Source organism: Cololabis saira, chromosome 7, assembly GCF_033807715.1.
Source record: "Cololabis saira isolate AMF1-May2022 chromosome 7, fColSai1.1, whole genome shotgun sequence".
NCBI lineage: Eukaryota > Metazoa > Chordata > Actinopteri > Beloniformes > Belonidae > Cololabis > Cololabis saira.
Window position 1 is genome coordinate 14,103,013 of NC_084593.1, and position 20,872 is coordinate 14,123,884.

At 43.1% G+C, this 20,872-nt stretch overlaps 1 protein-coding gene across 1 annotated transcript; it reads right to left on the minus strand.

Moving 5' to 3' along the window:
• Nucleotides 1-3,977: 3,977 nt before the first annotated feature.
• On the minus strand, nt 3,978-20,503 carry emx3 (empty spiracles homeobox 3). Its single transcript, XM_061724848.1, has 3 exons — nt 19,833-20,503; nt 8,896-9,080; nt 3,978-4,459 (listed from the first exon to the last, which is right to left on the minus strand). The coding sequence occupies exons 1-3, from the start codon at nt 20,158-20,160 to the stop codon at nt 4,292-4,294; spliced, it is 681 nt and encodes a 226-aa protein (XP_061580832.1). The 5' UTR covers nt 20,161-20,503; the 3' UTR covers nt 3,978-4,291.
• Between the last annotated feature and the right edge of the window lie 369 nt (nt 20,504-20,872).

Here is a 20,872-nt window from a genome sequence, read left to right on the forward strand (position 1 = left end):
CCGGAGAGAGGCTTTGTCTCCTCCCCTGCTACACGTCATTCAAGCAGCCAATCAGCACAGAGCCTCATTATTCTAGCCTCCCCTCCTCTCAGAATCAATCACAGAAAAGGAGGTTAGAACCGGTAAAACTAGAGACATGGCCCACAGGATGAATTTCTGTTTTATGTAGAATAAACAAGGTTTAGATTGTTTTTAAGACATTCAAGGCCTGTTTAAAATATACATTAAATGCCATAATAGGTCCCCTTTAACGCTCAGATAATTGGACTTAACAACCGCCGAGGTTCGTGCACGCCGTCTCAGACAGTCGAGACTGAGAAGACGTGATAATTTGTTTCCGTGCACCGACACGCATCCCGCCATCTGTTGTTACGTCCCAGCCTCCCGGTGTGAACCTGGAGGCGTTTCCATGGCAACGGCACCAGCACGCGGGCAGGTAGCAGCCAAACAGAAGATGTGGGGGGGGCATCTCCATCACTTTCACACCGCCCGGAACTCACTTCACACTCTTTCTGATGTGCTGGTTCCGGACTCGTCTGCGGGTCCAGAACCAGCCAGGAGGACTCTAAAGACCCAGCGCAGAATCCTCGAGGAGGTGAAGAAGAGCTGAAGGCTTGACTGGACCCAGAACCGTCTCTGACGGTGAGTCCACCGCCCAGAACCGAGCAGGATTGTCCAACGCCTGCAGGGACGACGCTCATCCCAGTGGTGAAGCACGGCGGAGGGAGCATCATGGTTCTGGGCCTGAATCGCTGGACGTGGTTCCGCTGATCCACATTCTCGTCCAGAACCTTTCCGCTTCCGGGGCGTAAACATAAACCACAGAAGAAGAGCCGGGTGCGATGATGCGTTAGACGCTTGATGATGGCGTTCAGATGAAGATCCGGTCACATCTTCCGGTAAACCTACGCAGAAAACCAACCACGTCCTTTTTACTCGACACCCCGAAGGGGGAAAAAAAGAAATCTTTTCAGCTTATCTTTTATTTTTATCCCAAAACTGAACACAGGAAGTACAAAGTTTCTGTCGTTGGTTTTTTTTACAGTACAGTTAGTGCATTTGATCCTGAAACGATGAAAAAATAGATCTGACTAAGAAGAAGAAGAAGAAGAAGAAGTGCTACATAAGAGGATGATGAGGTAAATTTGTCCAGGAGGAAGAAACGAAGCGATGAACTGGTGCGGTGAGAAAAGACAAACAGTCCACACGTCATTAATATTATTATTTACACATCAGATGCATAGAATACTTTTCAAATCCAGTTTTTACATAAATACCTACATTTCCCCCCAAAAAGACAAAATAAAGACCAAAACAAACCGAGTTGTAGGAAGGGATCAGCTGAGCTGAATCTGTCGTCACACATCTTTAAATCAGTCCGATTTGCTGTCAATCAAGAAACCGTCTGTGTTCATCCGCCGAAGAAAATAGTCCCCAGCCAACGGGTGCGCTTTTCTCTCTGAGTCTCAACATTTGTGGCGTTTTATCTTTTTTTTATTTATCCAGGACGTATTCAGAAGATCTGCTCTCTGTTTTCACTCAGATTTAAGCGAGAACAGATGAAAGCGTTTTAGCTTCAACGCGAACGTTTGTGAAGTCCCTTCAGTCCGCGGTAAGCCCCGCCCCTTAGTTACTGTTGCTAACGGGGATCATCACTAGGTGGAAACCTCGTCCTAAAGATGTTTTAAACAATGTTTGGACACAAAAGGACCAGTTTTCATTGAGGAGAATTCAGATGGGTCTTAAATAAATAAATATGTCACCGAAAAATCTAAAAGTAGATATAAAAAAAACAAAAACAAAACCGCCATGAGGAGGGTTTCCGGGCATTCTGGATTCTGTCCGGTAAATTCACCCAGAACCGAAGTGGACTTCACAAAAGCTCCTTCTGAAGAACCACGACCCCACCGGTCCAACCCCGACCTGTTGGACCGGACTGGTCCGTCCATGGGCGGATAAGTCACAATTAGCCGCAGAAAAGACCTTTAACTGTTCAAACAAACCGGGAAACAAAGAAAACCAGCGGCAGCAAACTCTTTTATTGATCTCTGAACATCCCGGAAGCTTCTTCAGGATCGGTCCTGATCCTGGTGCGACCAGGACCAGAGTCAGGTCAACCCGTGACGTCACGGGGACGTCATGGTGAAGTCTCCTCCCCCTAGTCCATCAGGCAGGAGACTGCGGTCCAGCAGCTCCGGCCGTGTTTGTCCGGACCAGAACCACCGCCAGGGGTTCAGTCAACGCTTCTGCGTCCCAGAATCACAGAACCCGGTTGGGTCCAAAACCCACAGAGAAAGGTGGGATTGTCTTGTCGTCCGCAGCAGGAAAGTTGTCCTTTGATCCGCCGGTCAGCTGGCGGAGAGGGATGCTGTCTGTCTGTGAATGTGTGCATGTGAATGTGTGTTCATGCGTGTGTGTGCGTGCAGGTCTTTAAAGTGACGGTATTCTGCTTTTCAACGGATGAACGACGTAAACACAAAGGTTTTTTCTACCACTGGCTCTCTGTCACATCACACAGGGCGGAGTTTCCGTGTTCGGTTTTCCACCAGATCAGCAAGAGTTAAGTTAAGTCAAGTTTTCCGAGGCGATACGGAAGAGTATTAGGGCCATGCATGAGAAAAAATATTTGAGAGGGGAAGATTATTTTTATTGTGCACTTCGAGAAAAAAGTCGAAATGTCGAGAAAAAAGTCGAAATGTGGAGAATAATGTTGAAATACAATTTCGAGATAAAAGTTGAAATTCCGTGAATAAAGTCGAAATTTTGAGAATAAAGTTGAAATACAATTTGGTGAATAAAGTCGAAATGTCTCCTCTGGCCCATCAAATCCAGTTAGGAGAGTGACTGACAGCTCTGCAGCAGCAGCCGTAACTAAATAACTAACTTACATCCTTGGAGTTTAACGTTAAAGGTACGTTTCTGAAGTTATGCAACTGCATATGTGTGATATGTGTTTCAAATCAATATCGTAAAGCCAATTCTTGTATTCTGAACCTTGTTGTTGTGAACCTCAACATTTCGACTTTTTTCTCGAAATGCATAATGTAAAAAAATCTTAATACTCTATCGTAGAGGTGAAGACAAACTAACCCGGATGGACTTTTGGGGAATTGATTTACAGGAAATATTATTAGACCAACGACAGGAGTTATTGGCTCCGCCCACCAGCCAGCCTCCAGGAATTCGGCCAATCAGAACAAGCTTGTTCTTAAGATTCTGGGCTACCAGACGTTTGAAGGTCTGCCGGGCCTGAAGCTGCTGAAGGAGCAGAATACAGACATTTTAAAAGATAAAAGTCCAGATTGTGTTCGTTTTCAGAGTTTGTTTTAGCAACTTTCTTAATAATGTAGAAGAAAAATAAATATGTTTGACTTCTGCAGCTTTAACTGTGATTTTGATTTGAAATGTGTTTATTGTTCAGTTAAGTCTTTTAAAAGACTCGCCGGTAATTTCAGATCAATTATTGCAGCCAGAACCAGTAGAAACTGAAATCTAAATTCAGATTACAGTTTTTCTGACAAATCTGGATCAAATTATCAGGAACGATAAAGTCCAGCAGAGTTCTGCGTAAAATTCGGATTCTTTTTTGTTTTTTTGTGTTTTTCCTACGTAGGTCCGAGTTACGAAATGAAAAGAATCAGTTTGGACCAATAAAAAGCTGCAGGTGCAGATTAAATTGCATATTCAGGTGCAGATGCAGATTAAATTGCAGGTGCAGATTATGTTGCAGGTGCAGATGCAGATAAAGCTGCAGGTGCAAATGCAGATTCAGTTGCAGGTGCAGATGCAGATTAAACTGCAGGTGCAGATGCAGGTGCAGATTATGTTGCAGGTGCAGATGCAGATTAAGTGGCAGGTGCAGATTAAATTGCAGGTGCAGATGAAGATTATGTTGCAGGTGCAGATGCAGATTAAGTTGCAGGTGCAGATTAAGTTGCAGGTGCAGGTGCAGGTTCAGGTTCAGGTGCAGGTGCAGGTGCAGATTAAATTGCAGATGCAGATGCAGATGATGGTGCAGGTGCAGATGCAGATTAAGTTTTAGGTGCAGATGCAGATGCAGGTGAAGCTGCTGGATGAAGCCAATACGAGGATTTCGGTGTTTAGTTCTGAAGCTGCTTCTTACAGAACTGATGGCAAGGGTCTGTGTGTGTGTGTGTGTGTGTGTGTGTGTGTGTGTGTGTGTGTGTGTGTGTGTGTGTGTGTGTGTGTGTGTGTGTGTGTGTGTGTGTGTGTGTGTGTGTGTGTGTGTGTGTGTGCGTGTGTGTGTCAGACAGCCCAGCATGCACCGGGTCTAATCGTCGCTGATGACGTCCACGTCCTCGCCGCCGGGCTGCTGCGTCGCCGCCCTCCAGCGGCTCACGTGTTGGCTGCCCTTCCTCTTCTGCTGAGCTTCAGGAGACTCTTCCTCCAACTTCTGACGCTTGTGCTTCGTCCTGCGGTTCTGGAACCACACCTTCACCTGCGCACACACACATGAACACATACATCTGATGAAGCACATTAGTCAGGAGAGAAACATTTGTTTATTCATTTACCAGCTTATTTAGTTCATTTGTTTGTTTAGCTTGTTTCTTATTTGCCTATTTATGGATTTACATGTGTACAGCTGCCTTATCTGTACACAGCTTGTCTGCCTCATCTACTCCAGAAAGCTGCGGTTGCTTCACCGACCACTACGTCTGGATCAGCGGTGAGTTCATCTGCTTCGACTCAACACTTTCTTCTTCTGAAGAAAACAAACTAAAAAAAACCTGGAAGTCTGAACAGAAGTATAGATCAGTATCCGGGTGTTTGGGCAATTAAAGAGGTCTTAATACAGAACCTTGTGGTACTCCAAAACAGCAAGACCGGGTTTTTCAGAGTTGAACTAAATGTAGAGGGGAGAAAAAGTTACAATTCCTCTACTGACCACTAGGGGTCCAGATCTACAGTCTGGTTCTGGTCTTCAGGTTCCATGGCCATGCTGTGTGGCTCCACCAGCATGGACCAGGAGGCGGGGACCACGGTGCATCACGGGATTGGGTCTAGAGGGGGTTTGATTGACACCTTGTAGCGGCAGGTTGGTGGTTTGAACCTCTGAGCTTCTGCAGCTGATCCAGGAACCGGGTTTCTGTGGTTTCCATCAGCTGCATGTAAAGATACAGAGATAAACTGAACCGGTTTTTCCGATGACAGGACCTGATACCGTATTGTAAACCTCACAGAGGTGTATTACACATTCATCAGCCCCGAACACGCTGCAGAACAATGATGGGATGTGTGGACGCCTGCAGAAATCCACCACAACCCTCCAGCGCTGACAGGGGAGAGATTTACTGTCTGTTCTCTGACTCGCCGGGTTGGATTGGAGCTCCTGTTGAGCAATCAGGCGGAGGAGAGTTTGTGGCCTCCGTTTCCATGGTTACCGGACCGGTACTTTTTGTATTTGTGATGAAAAATAACGAGCTGCTTACTTCGGTGGAGTCACAAGTTTAAACTACCAGTTTATAAACATTAACTGACCCATCAGTAAGCCCCGCCCCCAAACACAGGTGAGTCAATGGCTGTGGAGAATCAGGGGGACGACCGGAGCCAGTTCTTTGTCAGTGGAAACAGAAAGCCCGGGTCCAAACTCAGCACTGGCCCAGAACCAGCCCTGGAACCGGTTTGGTGGAAAAGGGGTAACAGAGACAAATGTGCAGAGGTGTCATGTAACGAAGTACAAATACTTTGTTACCTTACTTCAGTAGAAATTTTGGTTATCTATACTTCACTGGAGTAATTATTTTTCAGACGACTTTTTACTTTTACTCCTTACATTTTCACGCAATTATCTGTACTTTTTACTCCTTACATTTTAAAAACAGCCTCGTTACTATTTCATTTCATTTCGGCTTTAAAAAAAAACTATCCAGTTAAATTGCTCCATCCGGATAGAGTGAATTTGGTTGTGGTTGTTTCAGATGTTCTTGTCCAGTTTTGTTCTTACATCCGTTCCCTCAGATTCCTGCAACTAAACTTGGATGTACATTACAATAAAGGTTAGGATAAATGATAACATGCCTCTGAAGTTTGACTTTTTGCACCATTACAATACTTATAGGCAACTAGTCATCATATCTCCTGCTCTCTGAAACACATGTTAATGCTCTATAGTACACATATATGGTTCTTTAATATATTTGCATTATACTAGGATACATTCATTTTCAATGGCTTTTGTCCTTAAAGGTGACCTATTATGGCATTTAATGTATATTTTAAACAGGCCTTGAATGTCTTAAAAACAATCTAAAGCTTGTTTTTTCTACATAAATCATAAATCCAGCCTGTGGGCCCTGTCACTAGTTTTACCGCTTCTAACCTCTTTTTCGGCGCCTCATTTTTAGGGAAGGGGGGGGGTATGATAATGAGGCTCTGTGCTGATTGTCTCCCTGATTGACGTGTAGCAGGGGAGGAGGATGAACCTGCTCCGCCAGAGCAGCCCGAGCCTGTAAATTATCACAACACTGAATTTTCACAAATGGAAACTTTATTGTTAAAAAAATAAAATATGAGTTGTATATAAATAACATTTATGCGCTATTTAAGCCGGATCTACCCGGCGGATGCTGAACGCTGGCCCCGGAGCCACGCCGGGCGCCCGGGAGCAGCGCTGCTGGAGCGGCGCGCATCACCGCGGCTTTAACGGGGGGATCTGACCGGTTCCGACCGGCCGGGACCGCAGGAACCGGCCTGGACTGGTAGCAGGGACTCCCGGGGACCGACCAGCGGAATTTCAGCCGGATCTGCCCGGCAGATTCTGCGCGACGGGCGCCACAACCCTACGGCGGGCGCACAGATCTGCTCCGGGGCGCATCCTGTGCGCATCGGCCGTTACCGGTGATCAAACCGACAGATTTGCCTGAAAATCTCGAAGGGTGAAGCTGGTCCGACCTGGGACAGACCCCCGAGGACCCAGCTCCCAAACCACCCGGGAACCTGGATGATTTAACCTGGATCCGCTCCGCCGCGGTGCCGCATCCGACTGGCTGAAGGAAGCACCGCTCCAGCAGCGGAGAGAGCTGGTTGTGGGCGTGGTTTCAGCAGCGGAGGCTGAACCTATGGAAATCTGCTCCCGTCGTGACGTCACGACGGGAGCAGATTTTAATCGGCTCAAAAAAAACCACGTGACACTGGGGGACTCTGTCCGGCGGGGGTCAGACACCTTGCAGAAATTCATGGTATTTTGTCTCCCCTGTGCTGGCAGGCTGAGGGGAGACCACTTTATATATGTTAAAACAAGAAAAAACGTGTTTTTCATAATAGGTCCCCTTTAATGGCTTTTTTCCCCCTTACATTACTTTTACTTTTATACTTTAAGTAGTTTTGAAACCAGTACTTTTATACTTTTACTTGAGTAAACAACTTGAGTTGATACTTCAACTTCTACAGTATTTTTAAACTCTAGTATCTATACTTCTACGTGAGTAATGAATGTGAATACTTTTGACACCTCTGCAAATGTGACGTCTGTCTGACAGATTGAAACTGAGACTGAGACTGAGACTGGTTGAAACTGGGTCATGTGACAGGAAGTGGATCCAAACACAGCAGCAGGTCTGGATCAGAACGATGGAAATAAAAGAATCCAGGTTCTGGAGCCTCCTGGCCTCAAGTGACATCTGACCCCGACCTCCTTGAGGTTTCAGATGGATGTAAAACAGAAACGTGTCTGTGGAGGAGCCGGTTTGGATAAACGCCCCCGGGATGAGCCGTGAATCACTCCTGAATCACGGCCGCCGGCTGACGGACGGCCTCGTCTCTCTCTACCTGCGCTGTTGTGAAACCAGCGCGCTGGTAGTGAGTCACGTGGCCCCGCTGGCGTCAGCACTGGCGTCTCCACGGCGACCTGATGACAAACATCTCGGAGGCGGGCTCTGACTAAGCGCCGAGTCACTCCTGCAGAATTCAGCTGATGTCAGCCTGATGGAGGAGCTGCATGACGGTCCAAGTGGGCGGAGCAAACAGACCTGGACATGGCTGGGACACGCACACCTCAACCACTTTTATACCCGACTGGAAAGATGTTGATGTTGATGTACTGTCCAGCTCAGGGTCCGGATCAGGGATCGGATCAGGGTGGACCCTAGTGGTCATTAGGGAACTGCAGGTTGTTTCCTCCCTTTACTCATCTCAATAATAATAAAAATAATAATAAATGATAATAATTGTAATAATGTTGATAATAATAATAACATTAATAATAATAACATTATTATTATTATTAGTAATAATAATAATAATAATGTTGATAATACAAATGATAATAATAATAATGATAATGATGATTAAAAAAAATGACTACTACGACTACTACTGTCATTTAATAATAATAATAATAATGATAATAATTGTTATAATGATGTTGATAATAATAATAATAATAATAACAATAACAACAACAACAACAACAACAATAATGATAATAATTGCAATAATGTTGATAATAATAATAATAATGATAATAATAACAATGATAATGATGATTAAAAAGAAAATAATAATTACTACTACTACTGTCATTTAATAATAATAATAATAATAATAATAATAATAATAATAATAATCATTATAATATACTACTACTACTACCCTCATTTAGCAGACGCTTTTATCCAAAGCGACTTACATCTGAGAGAACAACACAAGCATATATTATTACATTATTATAAATATTATTATTATTATAATTATTATTATTATTATTATTATTATTATTATTATAATGATGAAGAAGGATCTTGTTTGTGCTCCTTCTTCTCATCTTCATCCTCTTTAAACTAAGAGATGAATTTGTTATTTTGTTAGTTGGACTCCCAGAAGGCCGAGCTGTTGTCCAGCGGCTGGTTTCATGCGGTTTCCCATCATGCCTACCTGCGTCTCGGTCAGGCACAGGCCGCTGGCCAGCTGCTTCCTCTCAGCTCCCACCACGTAGTGGTTCTTCTCGAAGGCCCGCTCCAGACGCAGCAGCTGGGAGGGCGAGAAGGCCGTCCGGATCCGTTTGGGTTTCCTGGAGAACGGGCCGTGGAGCAGCAGGCTGTCGGGGCTGCTGTCCTCACCTGGACACACACACACACACACACACACAGATGTTAATGGACCTGGTTCCGAGCAGCTCCATCAGAACATAAAGAATCTTAACGACCTTCGATCAGCCAATCAGCTGACGACTTTCACTGACCGGCTGCAGCCGCTGCAGCGATGAAATAATAACAACATCCCCAACAATCCTCCTGTCTGTCTGTCTGTCTGTCTGTCTGGGGCTCAAATTAAAGCCATAAATATTTTGTATCTGTAAATAAACTTTAAATATTTTGTGCGTGTGCAAAAAATATTTGTACTTGCAAAAAATATTTGTACTTGTAGAAATATTTTGTGAATATTTCACAAAAATAGAGACATATTTTTTCATCAACAAAACAAATCATTTTTCAGACAATAAAATAACAATAACAATAAAATGTAATGTAATGTATAAAAATGTAAAATATGCTTTGTTGATGAGAAAATATGTTTCTCTATTTTTCTTATTTTTGTGAGGGGGGATATATATTGTTTTTCGGCACTACCTTGTTCTCTATAGCTGATATAACATGAATTACTCCTGTGTGGGATCAATAAGGTTCTTATTTTTGCCGTCTGAGAAAATTAAATATATTATATTTGGTGCCTAACTGTTTCCCAAGTATATTAGTGCGTGTGTGAATGAATAAATGAGACGTAAAACGTACATTTCTTTGTAGAAAGGCGCTTTATGAAAATAAGTCAATTTATTTGTATTAGTTTACAGCCCAGTCTTGCCACATCCAATATGGCGGCGACGTCAGTAGGCGATGCAATGTGCTGATTGGCTCTCTAGAAACGCTTTGAAACCTATGCCAAAGATCGCTGATTGGCTCTTATTATTGGCACGTCAAAACACTGCCATAATTCGCCATAATTCGTAGTTGTAAAAAAAAGTTTGTAGCTTTTGTAAAAAAAAGTTTGTAGCTTTGTATATCCAAAGTTGCACACAAACAAATTAATTCCACAGCTACAAAAATATTTTAGACATGCACAAAATATTTCTACAAGTACAAATATTTTTTGCACACGCACAAAATATTTCTACAAGTACAAAGTTTATTTACAGATACAAAATATTTATGGCTTTAATTTGAGCCCATAGTCTGTCTGTCTCTGTGTGTGTGTGCATGCGTGCGACCTAATCTGAACAAACACCTCGTCTGTCTGACATTTGCATCTGGATCTGCAGTCCGACCGCAGACTGTAGCCTCGAGGGAAACAGAACCACACGTTCCTGAAGACCATGATGCACCAGCAGCTCCGACTGCTGTCCCTCACATGGACTGGTAGTCAAGACCGCCTAAACCCAGACCAGGACCAGGACCAAGACCAAGACTAGTTCAGCTCAAGACCGAGACCAAACGGAAACCTAGCAATGTCCTAATCCTGCGTGGTTGTAGAACATCATCCTGGTTCAGCTAGTTTCCATATGAGCTTGTATTCAACTGCAGCACAATAACACAGAGAAGTGGATGATGATGTTGAACTCACTATAAATGTTTCCATCCATCAGCTGAGATCAGATATGTGTGGCGACTGCACTACCGCTATTTCTACACTATTGGAGGATTGACTCCAGTGCTTAAGGATTGACACGACTACTAACTAGTCCCAAAGTCCTCTAACAGAATAACCAGCTCCAACACCCCCCTCCACCTCAGAAAAGTCATGAATAGTAAAATGTTACTGATTTAAATTGGACTGAATTTGGAGATGAAACCTGAATTTTAAATATTAAAAGATACAATTATCAACTTGAAATTTACCATTAAAGTAATCAGATTACACTGAAGAACTGGTGATCACCAGATTCTGTCACCTTGATCTGCAACGGCATCTCAGTTATCCGTGTCCGAGACCTGGCGGGACCGAGGGACCCGAGACAAGACCGAGACCGGCCCCTAGACCGGTCTACGAGTCTACCATCACACACACGTTTCCCTCGCGGGCCCGGGCCGCTCCTCTCTGAGGGGCCACATCTGGACCCCGGCCCTCTCTGAGGGGCCACATCTGGACCCCGGCCCTCTCTGAGGGGCCACATCTGGACCCCACTCCTCTCTGAGGGGCCACATCTGGACCCCACTCCTCTCTGAGGGGCCACATCTGGACCCCGGCCCTCTCTGAGGGGCCACATCTGGACCCCGGTCCTCTCTGAGGGGCCACATCTGGACCCCGGTCCTCTCTGAGGGGCCACATCTGGACCCCGCTCCTCTCTGAGGGGCCACATCTGGACCCCGGTCCTCTCTGAGGGGCCACATCTGGACCCCGCTCCCCTCTGAGGGGCCACATCTGGACCCCGGCCCTCTCTGAGGATTCAACCAACATCAGAAAAAATAAAAGTTCAACCACAAACTCTTTAGATCAAAATGGAACCAGAATCTTTTGTCCATCCGGATCAGATCTTTCCTGATGTCATGTGGTTTTTAGCTAAAGATTAGAGCCGCACGATATATCGATAAGTTATCGTTATCACGATATCAATATGCGACATATCAATACTGCAAAAACGAACAGCAAGGTTAATAACTGCTACTCTATTAACTGATAAATACGACGTTATCACATCCCAACAGGGATAAAACCTTGTATTTGACCGACCAGACACCCCGACCCACTTTCATGGTGTTTGGGTCCGTTTTTATTCACTTATTCAACAACGTCGCTCAATAGAAATAATAAAGTTCTGCATTTTGACGGACAGATAACCGAGTCGTACTGTTTTATAACAAGACTTTTTATTTACGGAGCGCTTTTCTAAACAGAAAAACATTAAAACAATAAGAAATCCAGGCGGGAACTAGTCTATGAATGAAAAATTATATTGTCACCGCAAAAAATATCGAATATCACGATTTTATGTCATCACACAGCTCTGTAGTACGTAATACATCATTAATATTCATATGTAAATACAAATAAAAAGGAACTGGAATCAGCTGATTATTACTAAATCACTCCGATCAATATCTGCCAGTATCGATGCTGAAAACACTCCCTGATCCGTTTAAAGGAACCCTGACAAAGTTTGGATTTCCAGGTCAGTGAAGGCGTCTCGACGATGCCAGGAATCGTGTGCTTGACGTTTTCTGCTGTCAGTTTTTTCTATTATTAATAGATTTATTCTTCTACTTCTATTATTATTACTGACTAATTTATAATCAATAACCGGAGCCGAGAGCTTCAGCGGCTGCAGATGAAAGTGGGTCAGAACTGTCCGGGGGGTCCGGGCGGGGAGGCACATGTAAAAGCTCCTAGAAGGTCCTGCGAGGCGTTCAGGGAAGCTGGGGCGTTTCAGCGACACCTCCGAGGTGGTTGGTCCAGTTGCACCGAGGCGCTGAAGCGAGTCTGACCGTCTCAGAAACCAGAATTTGCTTGCGAGGCGTAGCGGTGGCAGCAACCCGACGCCGGCGGGACCGTTCCTCTTTGTGTCCTCGCCGTCCGTCAAAACCGCCGGCTTCACTTTTCTGACCGTTTATTAAAATTGCACGTAGATCTCTGAATAACATTTTACATAAAAACAAATCTGAGCTTGGGTTCTTTTGAGGCGGCGGCCCGTCGTCGGGCTCCACGCAAAAGAGCGGTTCCCCGGCGGCGGCGGGGACAATGGCGGCGCCTTCGCTGGCGTCTCCCAAGTCACATTCATATGCAAAGCCGAGACGCCGGCCGTCACGGTTTGCAAATATTTCTGTTGCTCAGAGGAGCCCGGACCGCATCGTGGCCCTGCTGAGTCACTGTTTACGTTAGCGGCATCGCTCGGCCACGACAAACATCAAGAAAAGGTTAAAACTAATCAAGCTATCCCTAAGCCCCGCCCCCAAACACAGATGAGCCAATGGCTGTTGAGTATCAGTTCCACAGGGACCTGAACTCGGACCTCTGAAGCTTCCAGCTCCACAGAACCCCCTGGAAGCTGTCTGAGGGTGCTTTCAGACCTGTGGCCCGTTTGTTTTGTTCCGATTCAGAGGCTAAATCTAAATGGTGTTTGCGCTGCCAATTAGGGCTGGGCGATATGGACCAAAAGTCATATCTCGATATTTTTCTAGCTGAATGGCGATACTCGATATATATGGATATTTTTTCTGTGCCATAATTGGGGTTTCCCCCAAAGCATTATAGCATAGCATCTCTGTTAGCTTCATTTTTTTCTGAGGCAAACCCTTAAAAAAACAGTCAGTTTTAATACAAAGCCTCGTGCCAAATGTCACACAGGTTCCTTTGTTAACAGAGGTCTGCACAATATCAAAATGTATAAAACAAATGAAATAAAAATAAACTGCCTGCATATATAGAATAAAAATGCTTCTTGAATAAAATAAAACAAATATCATTTTCCTGCATAACAATTAAATTAAAATACACTGTGCAATTAATACAATGTAGACAGTAACAGGCAGACTTTTCCACTGAGGTTGACAGTTATATGTGCAAATAACAAAACATTTGTGCAAATCTCAAATAATCTGAAATAATCTGATTCCTGCTTCCTGATTCAAACGTCTGACGGCCCCCCGACCAATCGGTGGCGTGTATTGTGATGACGTCAGATACAGCCCGACGCAGCCGCTTAGAACCTCGGCAGAGTAGTTACAGAAAAAGTATCTTCTCTGCACGCCTCCACCCGCCTCCACCCGCCTCGGCCCCTAGTGGAGAAGTGCAAAACGGGGGCGAGGCGAGTAGAGTCGGGCTGAGAAGGTACTAGTGGAAAGGCGCCATTAGAGTGACGTAATGACGTGGCTCCCCTTAGCACCCAAGCTGTGGAAAAACAGACCGGTTCTCAGCTGGTTCCAAGTTGAACGAGCTGTGAACCAGAACCAGCACTGGAACCGGTCTGGTGGAAAAGGGGTAAGGGGTATCTCAGTTCTCGCTGGTCCGCTGGGTCTTTCCTACAGCTGTGGCGATGTTCATGTCCCAGGACGGACCCGCAGTCCCACCCAGGAACCAGAACCACAGGAACCAGGACCACAGGAGGCCGTAACGAGCTCACAAGGAAAAGACGACCAGTTTGTTGTTTTCAAGCACTAAAAAATAAAACAAGAACTCAGGAACATCTGCAACGCTGAATGTTCCAGAGGTTTCTGAGCTGCAGCTACGAGGAAAAGAGCGTCGATGTTTCCTTCATCGTCTCCTTTAGGGAGCATCCTCCAGGACAGTCCTATCCCGTAATTCCTTGCAGGTGTGAAGCGGTGAACGTGTTTATGTATTTAGAGGACAGGAAGGAGGAGAGCAGCAGCTGAGACGGGTCTGGGACGGGTCAGGAACCATTCTGAGGTCCGCTGGACTCGTTTCTGATCTCTGCTGATGAAACATTTATGTTTATTATTTTATCTGCACACAGATAATCTGTACACAGTAATTCATTAAATTACCTTTTTTTTTAAAGAACAATTTAATATTTTTGTTAGGTTTTGGATAAACTATTTTATAACATACATCCAATGTTTCTTTTTTAATTTGTATTAAAATAATTGAATTACTTTAGTACAAATAAAATTAAATCTAATTTTAATTTTTCATATTAATTTAATTATTTTGTATGAATTGATGTATTATTTACATTTACCTAGTAGAAACGGTTTTATTATGTTTCACATATTTATAAACATTCCTTTATTTTGTCATTATTTTACATTTATTTCTTATTTACTGGTTATTTAATTTCTATTCAGCCACAATTTAATCTCCCTCTGGGGACAAATATTGTTTTTATTATTAAAAAGTAATTTCAGCTCAGTTATGGTCTGGGAGTCCTTGAAGGCTCCTTGAACTCCTCCCACAGTAGTATCCAGTTATAAATATCTTGGTATCTGGCTTGATGACTGCCTTTCTTTTAAATTGCATGTAAATAATCTTAAAAAACTGAGGCTAAAGATAGGGTTTTACTTCAGAAACAAGGCATGTTTCTCCTTTGAGGCCAGAAGGAGACTGGTCTCTGTGACATTTTTACCAATTTTGGATTAAGGTGATCTATTGTATATGAATGCTCCTGCCCAGTTCTTGCATATGTTAGACACTGCGTATCATAGTGCACTGAGATTTGTTACAAAGTGTAAACCTCTAACTCATCATTGCTCCAAGGCTGGCTTACCTTCACTGACATGGCGGAGGCTTAGTCATTGGTACTTCATATACAAAGCTATGTTAGGTAAACTTCCATTTTACATTTGTTCTCTGATCAAGTTGAAAGCCATCAGTAGTTATAGCCTGAGATCAAATGATGCTATCCTGCTGTCTGTTTCAAGTGCGAGGACCAATCTAGGGAAGAAAGCCTTTAGCTGTTCTGCCCCACTTGCTTAAATAGCCTCCAAAAAGACCTGAAGCTAAACACATTAGTGTCATTGTCTGATTTTAAAGCTCTTACAAATGCATTTTTAAATGACTCTGTTGGTACATGTCACTGTCCTTACGTATTGCAACTTATTTACTGTCACTGTTTTGTGATGTATTTTGCATTGTCCTTCTATTTCTGTTGTTGTTGATTTGTTATTTTGTGTGTAACTTTTAAAGCTGCCATTTTTGGCCAGGTCTCCCTTGAAAAAGATATCCTAGATCTCAATGGGACTAACCTGGTAAAATAAAAGGTAAAAAAAAAAAAAAACCCGCGTCCCGAACCCATGCCGTTTTCCAGGGCAGGTTTGGACCAGAACCAGAGGAGGTTTCATCTTGTTTTATTTGACATATGTCTGTGTCTGAAAGTAAATGAATGAATCAAACCAAAAAATCCTTTAACGGTCAAACTGAGTGCACCGTCAAAGACGTCCAACTTTATCAGTCTTTTTTTTTTTTTTTTTTTTTTTTTAAAGATTTTTTTGGGCTCTAGTGGCCCTTTATTGGAGATGCAGACTGGAAAGGGGTAGAGAGAGAGAATGGGGATGACATGCAGCAAAGGTGCGCAGGCCGGGATTCGAACCTGCGACCACTGCAGGAGGACTGTAGCCTCAGTATATGAGCCGCTGCTTAACCCACTGCGCCACCGAGCGGCCCGAACTTTATCAGTCTTTCTAGGATTATTTAAAATGCGGTTTATTTAAAACACGGCGACTTTTAAAGTCTCCGGAAGCTGATTTAACTTTACATCAAGATTTAAAATCTGTCTACGATATAAAAAAGATGAAAGGTCAGCCGAACTGATGCTGTTTAGTCTCATCTTCATCCTCACTGCAGCGTCTTCCTCCTCCTAAACTGTCTGTTTACAAAGTTTCACCCACTTCCACCAACTGTGACGTCACATCTTAAAGTCCATACATTCATGGATATTTGTAATATTTATCATATTTGTGATATTTATCATATTTGTGATATTTATCGTATTTATGATAAATTATGGTATTTGTGATTTTTGAGATATTTATATTTGTGATATTTATCATATTTATCATATTTGTAATCTTTGACATTTATCACATTTGTGATATTTATCATATTTGTGATATTTGTGATATTTGCCTCTGACGCCAGTGAACTTGACCAGAACCGCTGCATGAAACGTTCCTCTCCAGAACTGCGGTTTAAGAGACGTCCCGGAAAGATTCTTGGTTCCTATATTTCATTAAACAGTAATGTCTCTCCGCCTCTCTTACAAAAAAGGTTTTGGTCTCTTCTGAATTACCTGGCGAGCTCCGCTCTGCGCATGCGCCCGTCACAAAACACGCAGGTCAGCAAACTTTAAATATTAAATCTGAATCACCTGAAATCTTCATAGCAATCAATTTACACCTTAATTGGGGAAAGGTTTTGCTAACAAAATGTTTAACTGTCCAACGCTGATTATCTACATTTAATAAATAGGCTACACATAAAATATAAAACTGTGTAATGGCTCAGTCTCTTTTTAAAGAAATATAAGCTTTATTTTTCTATTAATATGGTCTACTCAATTTCGACGAATTGAGAATTTAAAATTTTTTTCTCACTTCTTTTTAAATCATCTGTTTAGACTGAAACGAAATTCTATCTTGAGATAAAATCCACAGATTAGCTGTTTATTTTTATGTATTAGCATTTTATTTAGTTAACATTCATTCCGTTTTTATTTATTTTAATTTATTTAATTTATGCAATGTATTTTATTTTCTATTAATTTCATTTAAATATGTTTTTATTTTATTTTATATCCCCTGGTTTTATTTTCATTTTATATTAAACTTAAATGGTCTAATTTATTTTAAAATTTGTATTTTATTTTCTTTGACTTCATTTTATTTTAGGAATGTCACTAAAATGTATTTGCTTCTTAACAATTAATTTAACCCATTTAGCTTTTATTTTGTTGTGAATTAATTTCTCAGATATTTTATTTCACTTGTTTTATTTGATTTCAGTGTATTTCGTCAGACTTTGCTGCGGCAGCAGTAAAAGGCCTGCGCGTCTTCAGGCCGCTGCGCTTTTCCCCGAGACTCCAGCCCTCATGTGTCAACAATCAGACCTGTGTGATCGATCAACATATCTATGTCGGGAACTCGTCGTTTTTATCCACAAGAGTCAAAAGAAATAAACCTCAGATTTGATCTCCGGTGACAAAATCCTCAGCTAATTAAAAAGAAAAGGACCAAGAAGGGGAAGAAAAGAACAAACCAGCGGCTTCGCAGGTCAAACCTCGAGTCACGTGCTGATAATCAATAACTAATTAGCGCTTCTTCTCTAAAATCACCAGATTCTAAAACATTTCCGTTCAGCTTCATTTTTCACAACAAACGTTTAGCAATCTTCCACTTCTCCAACTTCAAATTCCTTCACACATGACGGTGAAAGCACGCCATCCATTCCACCTTAAATCCACCTTAAAGACCCGCAGAGCTTTGACTTGATGCTTCAGAGAAATCACAGAATAAAAAGCAGACAACCAAAAACAATAATCGTGTAATAAACATAACTCGGAACCTCGATGCGACGCGGGAACCAAATAAATCGGAGCTGGAAAAACAAAGAACGTGTTTTATGATGTTGGAAAAAAAACGATTTTAAACACAGCAGGAATTCTGCTGCTGTGTTTTAAACGTTTTAAAAGATGATACAAACGCAGGTTTCTGCATGAGAATAGGGGGGTTTCTGATTAAAACCTGCCGGAGCTTCAGTGTGTGGGGGATAAAAGGTGGATTTCTTCTGCAGGTCAGCAGCATGAGCGACCTGGTAACATCTGCAAACAAACATCTGCAACAAACATCTGCAAACCTCCAAAACAGCAGAAACCCGCTCCGCTTTGAGCGGAACCGGCCCCAAACGAAAAGAGCAGATGCAGAAAAACAAGACTCAGATGTGTTTGGTGCCACTGATGTTAATATAAATAGATAAATAAAAATTAAAGAAGACGGAGGCGATAAGAATATAAATAAAACAATGAACCTGGCCAAGAGTCTAAAATAAGAGTCAAAGTTGAAGGAAATATTAAAACATGAAAACCTGGACTAATGTCAAGTTAAAATATCTCCCAAAATTTGAAATATTTAAAATCATAAAACCGCAATAAACGAATTAAAATATATATTTTTAAAAACAGCAAGGAAGAAAAACCTCCACTTTTCATCAACCTTTTATAAGAGGCTTTTTTTTTGTTTTTAACAACTATGTGGTTATTTGAACGAATCTTAATTTAGCTGCGTTGACACTAAAATAATCTATTCTGGAAGTAAAGATGAGGGGAAATGTGCGTTTTGTGGAATAAAAGGGTGTTTTTTTCTTGTTCAAATACGAACCCGAGCTGAACGGAAAAGCGGGCCCGGTGTGAGTTGAGTTAAGGCTGATTTATGGTTCCGCGTTACACCAACGCAGAGCCAACGGCGTAGGTTGCGCGTCGCCGCGTACCCTACGGCGTACGCTCTGCGTCGATTTAACGCGGAACCATAATTCAGGCTTTATACTTTAATGTCCACAAGGGAACTTAGTTTTAGGCATCAAATACATGCATAGCGTATAAAAACACATGCAATCAACACATACAAACAGCAACAGATATCAGACTCAATACCCCAGTAAAATGAGTGAGAAACCAAGCAGCAGTGAACGACATTGCACATGCCCTACACTGAAAAAAATAATCTAAGCGCATGTAAATATAACATATTTAAATCTGTGATATTAACAATTAAAAATGAAGTTTGTTGCTTTACATGAATACATCTAGTTTTGAACTTAATCTGCATTTGTTCAAAAAACAAGACATTGTGCATTTTTTCCTTAACAAGCAGTATTTATGTAATCACAGGCAATCTTTTCATTTACACACAAACAACAAGCAATGATCTTGTTGTATTTACCTTTCCTTTAACAATTTTAATCTATTGGGCAGACTGACCAACGTTTAGATGAAACATGCTTTATTTGTTTAAGTAGAACACCACAGTAAAAAAGATCTTGCTTGATCTACTTGAAAAAAATTAAGGCAACTTTTTCGCATGAGATTTTTACTGTAGATCAAGAAAGACTAGTCTTTGTTTACACTACTTAATTTTTAGTATGTACAAAATTCATTTGCAAAGTAAAGTCAACTTAATTTTGGTAAATAAAGTTTACCTAAACTTAACACAATTTAGTTGACTGTACTTGCAAAATGTATTTACATACAAAAAATTAAGTAGTTTATACAAAGACTAGTCTTTCTGGATCTACATAATAATCAAATGCAAAAAGTTGACTTATTTTTTTTTAAGTAGATCAAGCACAATATTTGTATCAGTGTATAGGCAAAAATTGCATCTATGCCGGAGCCTCATTTTATTATTTTGTGACCCGGATCCGGACCCGGCCCTCACCTGTGAAGCCGGGGCCCAGGAAGCGGCTCCGCAGCACCCACGGGTGGAAGCTGAGCGGGTCCCGGTGCTGCGGGCTGAAGAAGCCCTGCAGGGGCGGCATCTGCAGCGGCTGCAGCCCGGGCTCCTGCAGCACCAGCTCCGGCCCGGACGAGAACAACGTCCTCCCGCCCTGGAAGCAGCCTGAGCCGAACACCCCCGCCCTGGGGCCCGAGCCCGAGCCCGGGTGCAGGGAGTCCGGGAAGCGCAGCGCCGTGGGCCGGATGGGCTCGGCATCCTTCCCCACCAGGGACTCGATGGTGAAGCACTTCTTGGTTCCGTGCTGGAACATCGTGGATGAGATCGGAGGAGAAATCTGAAGAAGTCAGGTCCAGTTAGTCCTCGGACTGCAGGGAGGGGGATCAGACTCCCGGTTCCCGCATGACTCCCCCTGAAAGTCCGACTCTGTCCCTGAAAGGAGTCAAATCCCTTGTCGGACAATGTTCAAACTTGGCCAATAAAGCTGATTGTGATTCTGTCCCTGAAAGTCCGACTCCGGCACCTGGAGGCAGGTGTGCAGCCCCCTCACCTGGGCCGGGCCGGTGTCTCCGTCCCTGGGGGGACCGGGGGACCAGCGGCTGCTCCTGCGGGGACCAGGGCTCCTCCTGGGGGGGAACCTGCGGCTCTGGTCAGGCTGCTCGCGGCTCCTGCAGGCGCCTCATGCCGGAGTCTGAGCGGACTGTGGATCAGCCGGCGCGCTGCACGCGCGCACATACCTGCCCTGCCCTCCCTGCCGGAGGTGTGCTGAGCATGCGCAGAGGCGAGCCGCGCACACTGCCATTTTGTTGATGCACGGGGCTGATGAAGGAGGGAGGAAGAGGAGGGTCAAAGGTGACGGATGGATGGAGGTCAGATTGTTGTTTAGAAAAGCTTTATTAAAGGAGCATGAGGCAGGATTTATGAAAAAAATGCGTATACGTTTTAAGTTTTCTAGTAATAATGCAAGGGCGTAGGTTTGCATAGGGACGGTAGGGACATAACACTACAAACTTTGTTTTCAGGGG

What these genes read in the sequence shown, in the direction of transcription:
- emx3 (XM_061724848.1), bottom strand. Translation starts at nt 20,160, where the DNA reads ATGTTCCAGCACGGAACCAAGAAGTGCTTCACCATCGAGTCCCTGGTG. An exon ending in CCTGGGCCCCGGCTTCACAG is followed by an intron (nt 9,081 to 19,832) that starts GTGAGGGCCGGG and finishes GTGTGTGTCCAG; the next exon opens with GTGAGGACAGCAGCCCCGAC. An exon ending in TGTGCCTGACCGAGACGCAG is followed by an intron (nt 4,460 to 8,895) that starts GTAGGCATGATG and finishes GTGTGTGCGCAG; the next exon opens with GTGAAGGTGTGGTTCCAGAA.